Source organism: Castor canadensis, chromosome 4 (assembly GCF_047511655.1).
Source record: "Castor canadensis chromosome 4, mCasCan1.hap1v2, whole genome shotgun sequence".
NCBI classification, from domain to species: Eukaryota; Metazoa; Chordata; class Mammalia; order Rodentia; family Castoridae; genus Castor; species Castor canadensis.
Window position 1 is genome coordinate 141,111,398 of NC_133389.1, and position 14,554 is coordinate 141,125,951.

Sequence of the window (14,554 nt, forward strand, 5' to 3'; positions counted from 1 at the left end):
CAGGAGGCATTTTGAGATCTAAATAGACATGAACAGAAAAGAACAACCCTACATCTTATCATAATTAAAATGCTAAAGCTAGAGAATAAAGAAATGATATGGAAAGCTACAAGAGAAAAATGCCAGCTTACATACAAAAGTAAACACAAAAATCACCTCAGACCTCCCATCACAAACCCTAGAAGCCAGCAAAACATGGAGCAATATAATTCAAGCTCCGAGAGAAGAGAACAACTACTAACCAAGAATACTCTATCCAGCAAAGCTGTCCTTCAATCTCAATGGAAAAATAAGTACCTTCCAGGAAAAGGATAAGCTGAAGTGGTTCATAATCGCCAGCTGCATTGCAAAAGATACTCAAGGGAATAACTGACACAGAAAGAGGAAGAAAAATAATCACAATCACAAGAGGTCAGGAAGGAGTAAAACTCACAAGGGATATTGATGAACCCATGAGAGCTAGGGAAGTATCAAGCATGATCAACTCAATAAACCAACAAAACCGGAATATGAACATACCAAAAGTAAAGAAAAATCAATGTGAGAATCAACCTAGAAAAAGAAACAACAAAAACATAGGAATCAGTAATATCTCTCAATCATACCTCTAAAGGTAAATGGACTGTCTAATCAAAAGACACAGATTGTCTGACTGGATCGAAAAGCAAGATCCCACAATGTGTTGTCTACAAGAAACATACCTAGCAACCAAAGACACACATAAAGTAAAAGTGAAATTTGGAAAAAGATCTGTCAGGCATGCAGAAATCAAAAGCAAGCAGGAATAGCTACTCTTATATCAGATGAAGTATATTCTAGGCAAAAATCAGCCAGAATAGATAAAGAAGGATACCACATACTAATAAAGGAAACAATCCAGCAAGAAGATACAATAGTACAATAGTTCTAAATACATATGTGGTAAACATTGATGACCTTAAGTTGATTTGATCTTAGTACATTTATTCATAAAATTTGCAAGAAAAATTTGGTTGCTGTTTTAGTTCCATTTTCTGCTGGGTAAATTATAAATAGTAGGTTTATTTGGCTCATGATTCTGGAGGCTGGGAAATCTAAGATTGAGGCACCACATCTGCATCCTTCTTGCTGCATCCTTTTCATTGGTAGTCCACTCCAAGATAACTAACCCAATCTGTTTATGTACTCAGCCCATTCATGAGAGGGTACTCCATGTCCTAATCATTTCTTAAAGGTTTTACATTTTACAATGGTAGTAAAAATTCAATGAGTTTTGGAGGAATCAAGTTAATTGTACTTGTACTTTAGGTCAATAGCACATACTCTTTTATTTCATATTTTAGAGGGAATTGCTTTTGCTCAGGCAGTCTTAGTATTGCATGCTCTTAGTATTTGTGCATCATCTGAATGCAACCTGCTTTTCCCTATGTGCCTTTACAATTGAGGTTTACTAATAAACTTCATTTTCTTCAAATAGGGTATGTCAATGAAGTGGGAATGGGGCAAGATATATTTGGCTAACTTCAATCAAACCTAAGATGGTGTGCATGTAATAATATATTTCTGATGTGCTTTTGCAGCGTCATCATACTGACCAGAGTCAGTTTCTTACTTGGCACATTCAGATGCTCCAACTTTGTATGACCTAGATAGAAAACATATGGAGGTTTGTGTGTATTTTTAGCACATATTAAGCTTTCAGCCTAAGGGCAAGATATACAAAATCTTCAGAAAGTAAAAAGATAATCTCTGTTTTTGAAATAATGTAGATGAAATGGTAGAGAAAACAAACTAAAAACTATTTTCTGTGGAAAAGTAATTTAAACTTTTCTGGATTGTCAATATTTATTACATATAATTGTTTAGTTCTTTAATCACTAAACAATTTTGCTTTGAAAATATTTCCTAAATAATAGTGAAGCTTTTACTTGTTAGCAGATGTCTTTATCATTTATTGGTAGCCCAAGTGCAGCTAGGTTGGAAAATGCCTCTAAATTAACTCCCTTGATCTGATGCAATAATTACCTAGTGTGAAATAATACTCCTAAGCTATTAGTGATGTTCACTTTAAAAATTTCTTTTAAAAATCACATTTCTTGTTCATACATTTCACAGCTTTTCTCTAATCCATTTCCTGAAGTGATCTTTTTATAATTCTGTATACTGGCTTCAGCAAGTCAGGCAGTAAAATAGCACCCTTGCATTAATTATCAGCTAAGATTTATATCTGTACCTAAGGCATAACTCTAATATAAACTAAAATAAACAATGTAATTGTTTAATTTTAAGACATTAGTTTTTTAAAATGCTTTCTTGACTATTTTAAATATTTATGCTATTTGGGTATGTGGCTCATAGATAGTGTTTGCCTAGTATGTATGAGGCCCCAGATTTGATCTCCAGCACTGCAGAAAAAAAAAAAATTTGTGTGTTTGTGTATATCAGCTGATGTAGCTTTCAAGAGGTACAGTTTCAGTTTTTGTTAGTTTTAATTGTGCAGTGATTCTTTGTTACAGGAACTTCTGATGTGGGAGGGACATTTCATTCCCATGTAGGTGCAAATTATTCAGAACTTTGTTTCTGTGTTCTGTTATTTTAACTATTGTTCCTAAATCACAAGCTGCTAGCTAGCTTAAAACAGTGGTCATAATAGCAGAAGGCAGCGCTGCTTTGTCTTTTTAGAGGTTCAAGTGCATGTGCATTAGTCTTGCAGTTCCTTCAAAGACATTTACAGTTCCACCCCATGTATATACCCATGAGAAATGAAAATGTGTGTGCACACAAAACCTTTTATGTGAATATTTATAGTAGCAACATTCATAATAGCCAAAAAGTGGAAACAACCCAAATACCATCAACTGATGAAAGGATAATTCATCTATACAATGAAATATTTTTCAGCCATTTGAAGGGAATGATGTATTGATATAACGTGGGTAAACCTTGAAAATACTATGCGAAGTGACCAGAAAAGATTACAAACTATTTGATTCTATTTATATGAACTAACCAAAGATAGGTAAAATTATGGGAACAAAGTAGATTAGTGATTGTAGGGGGGTAGATAGGGTATCATTTATAATGGATATGAAATTTCGTTTTGGAGTGATGAAGTTGTGAAATTAAATTGTGATGGTGATTGTACAACTGTAAATTTACTAAAACCCATTAAATTGTAAGTTTAAAATGGATGAATTGATATCTGAAGGTATATGGTTCCAAAGAGGCCACCATTGAGGGAAAACTGCAAATGCTCAGGTGTAAAGAGTTCATTACTCTAAAATTACTCAAATTTAACTATACCATATTACAATACGTCTGAGCATCCATAATGTGAAATCACGTGGAGTAGGCTACATTACTGTCACAAAAATTTTTGTCATACACCTTAATACTGTTCACCAAAACTAGATCTTCATGCTGTATATCTTGAATACTATAAATGCTTGATTCATTTTTCTCATAACACCATTCAGCTTTTGTTAAATACATGTCACCTTCTAACAAATTTAAAATTTTCATTTTATCACTTGAGAATATTATGTGCCCTTTTTGACTTGGAAAAATTACTGTAACTGTTACTTGCTTTTGGGCACCATTTGTTTTTTGGTGAGGCATATTTTCACAAAAATAAGGACAGATCACACAATTATTTAAACACAACTGAGGATAACATGGGACTGAAGAGTTTATTCCCATCAACTGAGCTGCCTAATGTGCATATGGGAATTTAAAATTGTTGTTTTTGAAATTTTTTATTTTGGCTGTGCTTAGTCAAAACCACATGGAATAAATCTGCAAATAAGATGGGCTTACTATATGTAAATTATAAAAAGAAAAAATTGCCTTGCCTCAGATTTCCTAAAGTGAAGTAGTGGACAAACCCTATAGTTATTAGCAGGTAAGAAGTGCTGGTTTCAACTGTACTGTGGTTACGTTGCCCTAGAAAACTTCAACAAATAAGTGTTTAGTGAACCCTACTGGGTACCTGGTACTGCTGTTCTTGGTGTCAGGGACTCAACATTGAACAAATTGAATCCATCATCTTCCTGCCACCAAAGCTGTTGTCTGGATTTCCTGTCTTGATGAATGATGCTGCTGCTGTTCCAGTTTCCCAGGTCAGAAACCTGAAAGGCATTTGTGATTCTTTTTTTCTTCCTCTGCATATGCAATCAATCACCAAGTCACATTTAGTCTACTTTATACCTTTTAGTCTGTCTTTTGTCTTCTTTTCCTCTTACACAGTAGTGGCTCTGTTATGCTACAGTGTTAATATTAGTAAAATGCCATAGTTTACAAGTGACTTACCTTAAAAAAAAAAAAGAAAGAAAGAAAGCCAGAAGGATAATCCAGTAAATGTCATTTTCTCTTTTTTTTATTGTTTATTCATTTATTCATATGTGTATACATTGTTTGGGCCATCTCTCCCAGTAAATGTCATTTTCACTGACTCGCATCCCACTGTACTTCTAGGAATGGAAGAGAAAACAGTAGTATCACAGCTCGTGTAGAAGGAATCACATACAATTCTAAGAATACCTATGGGAATATTTTGTTAATGTGAACATCATCCATTTTGCATGTTCTCACTAAAAGCTAGAAACATGAGTTGTATTAATAAAAATCACATTTTTTATTTTATTTTTTTAAATTATTGTACTGGGGATATAAAGTGACATTTACAGAAGTTCTTACAATATATCTAATTGAATTCACCCACTCTATCATTGTTCCCTATCCCCATTCCTGGAGTAGTTTCAACAGGTCTCATTTTTCCATTTATATACCTATCTACATAATATTTCCATCGTATTCATCTTCCTCACCCTAACACTGGTACCAGCCCTCCAGACAGAAATTGTCTTGCCTTTCTGTTCTCTGTTTTTGTAAAAAGAAATGACATTTTTGTTTGTTTAAGATACCTATACAAGATGTTTCATTGTGACAACTTGAATTGGTTCATCCTCCTCTATTTTTCTTTTCTACCTCAGTCCCTTTCCTATGGTGATTTTAACAAGTTTAAAATTTCTATATCCATTCTTGTATAGGAAGTACATCAATCATATTCACCTTCTCTCTCTCTCTCTCTCTCTCTCTCTCCCCCTCATATGTAACCTCCCCTTAGTGTGACCTGTTTTTCATAATATTGCTGTACTTAAGATGATGTTCTTCAGTTCCATTCACTTACCTGCAAATGACAGAATTTCATTATTATTTGTGGCTGAATAAAATTCCATTGTATATACATACCACATTTTCTTAATCCACTCCTCAGTAGTGGGGCATCTTGGTTGTTTCCACAGCTTAGTTATTATGAATAATGCTGCAGTAAACATGGGCATGCAGGTGCCTTTATTGTAACCTGACTTGCATTCCTTCAGGTGTATCTTTAGTTGTGGTATTGCTGGATCATATGACAGTTCAGTTTTGGTTTTTTGAGGAGCCTCCATACTGTTTTCCATAATGGTTTTACTAATTTACATTCCTACCAGCAGTGTATGAGGGTTCCTTTTTCCCAACATCCTCGCCAGCATTAGTTGTGTTCGTTATGATGGCCATTCTAACAGGAGTAATATGGAATCTTTTTTTTTTTTTCCTTAAATCTGTTACTCAAGTTTTAGTTTCCACTTAGTCATTCTTGCCAAAGATCTCTTTTCTAAAATCAGTATCTGATCATGCTGTTTTCCCAATTATATTTCTCCAGTGACTATATTGCATATAAGAGAAACTATAAATACATTTGCCTAGAGTACTTGATCATTCATGATCTTGCTGCTGTCAGTCTGGCTTCCTCTCCAGTGTGGCATATTCTGTACCTTCATGCTTTTGCATGTGCTCTTCCTCTTTCAGGAATGTGGTGCTGGTGAGTCTGAGAGGCAAACTCCTCCTTTCAAGTCTTACCACACATAGGGCTTCTTTGTGTAGCAGTTTTAGGTTTCTTCTACAGTGTACATTGTTCTGTGATAGCATTGTTCATAATGTATTATAATTATTTTAGGATCATGTTTTCCTTTTATATTTTTAGCTCCCTAAGAGCTACAACTTTATATAAATATATATTCCCAGTTTTTTTTACACAATCTGTACAAAGTAGATGGTCAATATGTATTTATTGAATAAATTCAAAATGAGTTTCTCTAAAGCTTTTAATTTAGCCAAAATGTTTGTTATAATATGTGATAAATTAAAGGATTAAAAATGCTCATTACAAATGCTCATTCTGTTTCACATAGCACCTCCCACTTTAAATATCCTACTTTTATTTGCCTTCATGTAAAAATGTAGTTAGCAAAATTTACCATAGCATTTTATTTAGAAATATATTCATTGAACCTATACTGTAGATTTAAAATTGTGTGTAATTAATTTTTATAATTTGATTTCATGTGCTTTGTGTTCTTACGCTAATATAGGTAACTTTCACAGCAATAGGAAGTAAAAAGTTGAGATTCAGAATGGGATAACACTGAATTATTGTTTTTCTAGCTTTTCCATTTTGCTGTACATTTTAGATTAATTGGTGCATTGCATATCTATATTTATATAAATATTAATGAATGCAAATTGTTGGAGATTTAGAAATCCTGGAGCATAAGATTAAGGTTGGTGACAACTGCATTCTCAAAAGCTTCTGACTGTAGTTTGCTAGGATAGTAGCTCTCAGTCTTTTTGGACTTTTATTTTTCTGATGTGATTTCTTTAATTTGAGGAACTCAGTTTTATTCCTTGCCTTTCTTCTAAAGCCAAATGATTTCTCTTTAAATGACTATGTTAAAAATAACTTTGTTTTGTGAATTCATTACATTGGAGATTACATAGCAAATCATTTACATGGCCAGAGAGAGTAACTGTACATGAAAAATGCATTTTTTTTTTAGTCTCTCAGACGCTTTACTTTTGGGCAATTCTGGTTAAGGTCTGGAGTTGGTTTTAAATTATTGCTGTCTTTGACCAGAGAGAAGATAAATGTTGAAAAGTAAAAAATAGTGAGGTTAAGAGCCAGAAAAATTATAGAGTATGAATCTTGGTTCCATGACCTACTACCCCTATTTCTCTGGGTGAATTAGTTTCTTTGAGCTTCAGTTTACCCATCTGAGAAGTCAGATGAAATGAACAATACTTTCAGAACTGTTAGTATTGCCTAGCAAATTTATAAGTTCTTCTTAAATCATAACTGCTCTCTGATTAGTACCAATAGAAGTCTGGAAATTGGGAAAAAGCCTTCCCCTTACATTACATATTAAGTGATTTTTCTTATTGAGAAGTTGTTACACTATTTGTTTTCCCAAATAGCTTGCACTTTGATATTCTCAAAACTGAAAATTGGTTTTTAGAGTTCAATGGAGTCAATGATTACAGTCATTTTATGCAGAAGAGCATATGCCGTCTCTACTGTTCCTTGCATGAATTATGCCTTTTCCAACATTTCTATACCTATTTTACTGTTTACAGAAATTCTGTAGCATAGCTCTCCATCATCAAAAAAAAAATAGTAATAGCTTACTTAGAGTAACATTTTAATTTTAAATATACATTGAAGCATGTATTTTAAAGGTGAGGCAATAAAAGGAAATAATTTAATTTAATGAAGCTGTTTTATGCCAGGCATTGGTCTAGCCTATATTAGGATGTGCCTCCCAAACAACCTTGAGAATGAACTAGCCATCTTGTAAGGAGGAGGATACTGAGGTAAGGGAAGTTGACTAGATGTACTGCAACATGGATAGTTTAAAATTCAGAGCCAGGGTTTGTTTTCTCAGACATTATGGCTTATGAATGTTTTCTAAAAGATGTTGAAAATACAAGGTGAAGATGAATGCTAAATGTAGAAATACTGTAAGTTCTTGAGTTTAATAAATCTAAATTGTGTTAAAACTTGTTTGTATCATTTTGTCCATAGGCAGTTATTTGGCAAAAAAGTAGAGTATCAGACCACAAGATGGCTCTCATGTCAGTTCTGGGGACTGCTGTTATGGGCAACATGGAATCCTTTCAGTACCACTCTGAGGAATCTCAGGTATGCAGGAAAAATGTCCTTTAATAATTCTGAGTTATTAATGAAGTTAAAATAATTTCTCATCTGGGGTGGTAAAATATTTTTCATTCAGCATTTTTATCAAATACGTTTATAAGGTAAAAAAGAAAATACATACAAAGCTATCCTGTTTCCCAACTCTGCTTTCCTTTTTACCTTTTCTGTCTGTTGCTTACATTGATTTTTTCAAAAAGTTTTAGGGGCTGGTGGAGTGGCTCAAGTGGTAGAGCACCTACCTAGCAAGTGTGAGGCCATGAGTTCAAACTCCAGTACTGCCAAAAAAAAAAATTCACTGTAAAAAATAAGTTTTAGTTTAGAATCTCATCTTCTTTTATACTATGAAAAAAAGAGTTGAGCTTGCATATTCTTTATTTCTCTGTCACATCCTGAATATACACTCAAATTTCCTTCCTGTACTACTGGATAATACTCTTCTTTCACTTATTTATTCTCTTGTTCTTTTCTCTTTCACTCTTGCCAGCAGTACTTTTTTTTTCAAACTTAATAACATATTTTCATAACCCTCCCCCGTTCCAGGATGTTACACAGGCTAGGTAAGAACTCTACGACTGAGCTACACTCCCAGCTCTCTAGCTATTTTTTAAGCCTTTCATTTTTGGTCTGAAAATTGATTTGAAAGGCTTAAAATGTATATAGAGTATACATTAATCATTAAAAGTGCTAGGAATGCATTTCTTCTTTAAAGGTTCCTGGATTCTCTTAAGCCATACAAATGAGAATGTTCCCCTGTCCCGATTAAAGAAAATCTCCTTTCTTGTGTTCCCATCAGATGCTCAAAATTTACTATGATTTTCCTTCCTTTACATATGGACTATCTTGTATAGACTTTTGACTTTTCTGAGGTTTATTTCCAAAAAGTTTTTTTTTTTAAGTGAAGACGTTTTCTTCATCAAGTTAGCAATAAAATTGAACATTTACTCATTCTATAGCTGGTAATCCATACCATTCTGTCTTTTTTTGAAGTCATCGTAGAACCCACTTCTTGCTTGGCTTGATTGCATTTTAGGTTTTCTGCACAGCTCTTATTCTGAGATTTCTTTTATCAGAACACTGGTTGGTTCTGTTATTTCTTGCATCTGAAGTTTTCCTGGTATTCATTCTCATTCTATTTTGAGATACATCTTTAAAGTTTCCACAGAAACAGACAGAAGAGATAAATTTTCATGTCTAAGAACAACTTTATTTTGTTGTTGATAGTGTTGTAGACATAGAAATCCTGATTGAAAAAAATTTTTTTTTAGAATTTTGAAGACAATAGGTATTTTTGACCATCAATTCTTGATGATGGGAAGATTAATACATGCCAGTTCTTCCTTTTAAATGATATTTATTTACTTACTGTAATTAAAAAAAAATTTTTTTGAGGCAGGGATCTCACTATGGATATAGCCCTGGCTCCCTGAAAATCGAAATCCTTTTGAGTGCTAGAATTATAGGCATGAGAAACCAACCTATGCATGTTTAATCTTGAATTTTACAAGACTGTAGGTATGTCTCATTTATGGTGAGCACTTAATATGAATGCTTTGAATTTGAAGACTCGATTCATTCCTAGCCGTTACAATTTTTTCTCTTTTTTTAAAATGAGACTCTTTATTACTTATTAGGATCTTATTTTCCTCCGGTTTTCCTGAGAGTGGAAGACTTCACTTTTTTAATTCTTCTATTGAACTTTTTGCTTTGATCGTTGTTTAATTTCCAAGAACATTTTAATTTTATTACTCTTATGACTTTTTATTGCTGTGTGGATACAAAATCTTGAATCTTTATAAATATGTTAAGTTTTTATTTTTAAAGTATTTGCTCCTTAAATAATTATTATTTTTTAGAAGATAGATTTTATTTTACTTGTCAGGTCTTTTTCCTCCCAGCCTCTGATTCTCTTTCCTTTTCTTGCATTGTTAATAGAAAATCCACTTAAGTGTTTTTGCATAACACTTGAGTGTTATGTAAAAAAGATCCTGAGTTGTGAAACTTGTATACCAAGTCCAAGTCTCTTGACTGGGATGACAGACCCATTGGCCATTTGGATTCTTGGGTGTAGAGAAATCATTATCTATCTCCTCCCTTTTATGTGAAGGGTCCACTTTTTGTCTGTAGAAACCCCACTTGGGAAGAATCTCTTTATTGTTGGTGGTGGTCTCAGTTTAGCCACTACGGTGGTAGCTGTGTTAGGAATCTGTGACTTAGCTGTCCTGACTGAGCTCTTTTTTCCTTGGTACTGGGAGTGAACTCAGGGCTAGGCAAGTACTCTGCCACTAACTAACCCTGCTGACTTTTCAGTGAATTCCTCAGTACTGCCTGTGTTTTATTCCCAAAACTATATCTGTTTTCAGAATCCAGAATTTATTTTCATAATTGTCTTTTCTAAACTTGATTTATAGCTGTCAGTGTTAATTTATCTTCTGTTTTTAAATGGATGCTATTTTTCTTTATTCTTTAAAAACCTTGTTATACATACTTATTTCACAAGTCCTTTCCATATTGCTGTATCGTTTCTACTTTCCTGAGAGAATATCATTTCATCCTCTGCTATTTATTTATTTATTTTTATTTTTGTGGCAGTAGTACTGAGGTTTGAACTCAGGGCCTCCTCCAGCTTCTGCTATTTATATGCTTTGAAATTTTAATTTGCAAATCATTTTGAATGCAAGTTTGTTTTTGCTGTTTTTTTTCTTCTCTTCACTTACCTCTTCCTTCCCATAGTTTGGCACATACCTACCTCTTAGCCTCAGTTCAAAATCAGGTGTTATGTTCGTAATTCCTGCCTCTTGTCCTGCCAAGATTTTACAGACTCCTTTTTCTAGCCAGCTTGGCTCAGCCTTGTTCTTGGTTTTGGAGTTGTCTCTGTTCTTTCCTGTGACCTTGGCAAGCAGCTCTAGACAGTGGTCACAGTAGTTTTAAGTGGGTTCTTGGGTTTGTTCCCCAACATCTTCCCCCCTTCCCGGGGGGGAGGTGCTATTTGAGCTCCCTGTTTCAAATGGAAAGACTGATTTCAATCCTGTGTTTGCCAGAATTTAATTTCCAAATGACACATCTTATTTCTGATCTCAGAACACATAGAGTTTTTACCTTTAGCCTTCACTTCCTGTTACATATTTCATATCCTTAATACCTTTTTCCATTTTATATAGTTAGGTCTTTTGAAATAATTTTAAACATTGATTTTATCACTGCTACTTAGTTTGCAGTAGAAATGGGGTAGAAGGGAATGTCCACAAGAACTTGTTTCATTATTCTGATGAGGGTATTTAAATTGTTGCTTTAGAACTGTAACTCCATGGTGTTACAGAGGTTTATAGAAAGAGGAGAAAGATTGAAGTTAGGAGATCAGTGAGGGTTACATTAATGTAATCAGGGTAGAGAAGAAGAGATGTGTTTGATAGACTATGTAAATGGCAGAACTCTTTAGCATGGTAAAGAATGCAGGAGCTAGCTAGCAGTTGGACAGCAAAGTAGCAGTGGGATGAAATAGTTCACAAAGTTTTGAATGTGGTAAGATTATTTTTGAGATAGCCAATTGAAGATAGTAAGCATTGGGGGTGAAAGAAATAGACTATAGCATTGATAATCTTAGCATCATTGGTGGTAATTGTTGAAATTAGAGATATGAATAAAATTATTCAGAGTAACTAGAGAACAAGAGAGAAGGACCTAGAATTCAAGGGACCATTATCATTTTTAGGGTATAAGAAAAAGGAGGGAAACCAGTAAACCAGCCTGAGGAGGAAGTGTCAGAAAGGAAGCAGAAAGACCAAAGAGAAAATGGAAGAGATTCATGCAGTGGAATGCTTCCCAAGGAGAGTTGTCATTAGTGTTAGGGACTACAGAGAATCAAATCAGAGAACTGGAGTTGGTTCCTGAAGTAGAAGCCATCTTACAGTGAGGTTGGAGAGGGAGAGAGAGGACTGTGGTTGAGAAGCAATCAGGGAGTGGTATTTGATTTTATTTTTGCCTTCAGGTTTTGTTTTCCTTTATAGGTTGAGATACAGAATCTTATAAATTCTGTCCAATTCTTCATTCGTTGCACTAATTTGTTCTTTATGTTCTTTTTTTTCATAAACTAGCCTGATTTTTAATTTTTATAGCACTTTATATGACTTGTTTCACTTTTTTTTTTTGATGGCACTGGGGTTTGAACTCATGGTCTCACACTTGCTAGGCAGGTGCTCTACCACTTGAGTCATTCTGTCAGCCCTGTTTTACCTTTCCATATAACTTTAGTATAGTTTAGGTAAGGTTATCCTAAATAATTTCTAAAGCTCAATGTCTGGAAATAATAGTTAAACAGTGATTTAATAATGTTCAGTAGTATGAAAGGAAATCAATAGTGATTACATATTTTTCTTCATTTTGTTCTTCATTCTTACTCTATTCAGAGCAGAGGGCATATTTCCTTTTTTCTTTTTTTTTTTACTTCTTCCCTTCCTTTTCCTTTCCTTCCCCCCTTTCTCCTTTGCTTTTCTTTCCCTTTCACACATGAAGTAAGTCTCTGAGAGTCTCTTCCTTTTCCTTTCCTTCCCCCCTTCCTCCTTTGCTTTTCTTTCCTTTTCACACATGCAGTAAGTCTCTCAGAGTCTAAATACACATGCCCTGATGCCCAGCAGGTGCTTTAAGAAGGGTCTTATGTTACCTAGTAAATTATACAGCCATTTATAAATGCTGTGAAGTTTTACAGTTAATTAAGTGGTATCATTTTGTAATGGATTATCCAGATTTATTAATGTATTTTTTCAAATTGGCACAATTTGGCACTGTGACAGTAATGCACTTAGTGTTCTAAAATGGGTAATGCATCTCCTTAAACACTTATTTCCAAGGGCAGGGATAGCCATAGACATAGGTGACAGCCTACAAGACTATGTTGGTAAGCAACCTCATGGTTTCTGCTTAACTAAAAATAGCACCCTCACTGATATACTTTGTTTCCTTAACCTAAACTAAAATTTTACTCTTGGTGTTGAACAGATTAACAACACATTTATTTCCAGTTGTTTCAGATAAGATTATAGGTCTATACTAAGTAATTTGACCAAAATCACATAGCTAGAAGTGGAGCTGGGATTTAAACTTTGATGGTCTAGCTCTAGCCTGTGTTCTTAAGAATTCTCTATATTGTTTTTAACTGTGTTAATTAGCTAGAGGTAAGTAGGAACATGTTCCTGCCTTCCATTCTTTAAATTTCTCTTCTCTGTCTTTTCTAGTATCCTTCATTTTCTCTCTCCTCTTCATTTGTAGAGTAGAGAAAGATAGCATGTAAGTAATCAGTAAAATCTTCCTAGGAAGTTCTCTAAGCAAAAATGAAGATAAAATTCTGGGGACATGGCTCACTTACAAGGCAAGTATGAGCCCCTCAGTTCAAACCCTAGTACTGCCAAAAACTTTTTTTAAAAATAAAGTAGAACATGCAATCAGTAATTAGCCCTCAGGAAGGTATTGTACTCAAGCCTATAATCCTGGCAATTAGGGAAACATAAATGGAGAGGATCACAATTCAAGGCTAAGCCTGGGGTGGTGAAGGGGAGTTTGGGAGACACCATCTCATTCAGTGGCTGGGCATGGTGGTACTTGCCTGTCAAGCACCTGTCATCCCAGCTACGCAGGGAAACACAGATAAGAGACTCAGCCTCCAGGCCAGCCTGGGCATAAAGCAAGACCCTAACTCTCAAAAATAACCAATGCAAAAAGGGTTGGCGGAGTAGCTCAAGTAGTAAAGCACCTACCTAGGAGTGCAAGGCCCTGAGTTCAACCCCCAGTACCACAAAAAAGAAAAAAATGAGTAAAAGAATTTTTTTAAAACAAATTGAAAAACCAGTAAGATTGGCTTTTTAGCATACTGAGAGTAAAGATAGAAACAGCTACCACTTTATGGGAAAAGATGGTTGAAGAGAAAAGGGCAAACAGAGAAAAGTCATAATGTGAGGAAACACATTTTTAAAAAGGAAGAAGTTAAGGTTAATCAGAGAGTAGATGCTGTTTGTCCTATGACAGTTAAATATTTAAAATTATGACCATTTATGAAGATTTTATTAATGCCAGTTTTTCTTTGGAGTTATAAAAAGAGAGGCAGAGAACACTGTTTTTTGTATGCTTCAGCAGTTTATTCAAGTCTGAGTCTCTAGACATGGTTATTAGAAGGTATATGCTTCTTCAGACCTTAAGTCAAAGTCTGGTTCTTTACTTTTTATACCTTTTAGTATGTTTTATATAGCCAGAGCTTTGGGATGACATTGCTGACATTATATATTCTGTACCTATGTATTATAATTATAGATTTATCTAAGTGGATTTTTTCCAAAACAAGATGCAGACCGCAGTTCCACAAGTCTTTCAACACCAGAGAGAAGTTTCATCTTTATAAATAGTCGACCAGTACATCAAAAAGATGTATTAAAGGTAATCACTTTTAGAAAAAAAGTATCCCTTGGATCAGAAATTAAAAACTAACTCTGTCATTTGTCAAATTGTTACAAAGGACCACTTGTAAGAAGTTGCTATAAAAGAAAAGAAGGTGATAAA

General features: G+C 34.3%; 1 protein-coding gene across 11 annotated transcripts in view; it reads left to right on the forward strand.

Annotated features, from left to right (window-relative positions):
- Positions 1–14,554, forward strand: part of Pms1 (PMS1 homolog 1, mismatch repair system component) — a 108,318-nt gene that overhangs the window by 72,440 nt on the left and 21,324 nt on the right. For all 11 annotated transcript variants that reach the window (XR_012447302.1, XM_074071261.1, XM_074071260.1 and 8 more), the window contains 2 exons: positions 7,880–7,996; positions 14,309–14,431. Coding sequence is in view for 10 of the 11 variants with exons in the window: in XM_074071261.1 (XP_073927362.1) it covers positions 7,880–7,996; positions 14,309–14,431 (240 nt within the window). In the remaining variant the exon portion in view is untranslated. Of the gene's footprint in view, positions 1–7,879; positions 7,997–14,308; positions 14,432–14,554 lie in introns of those variants that run through there.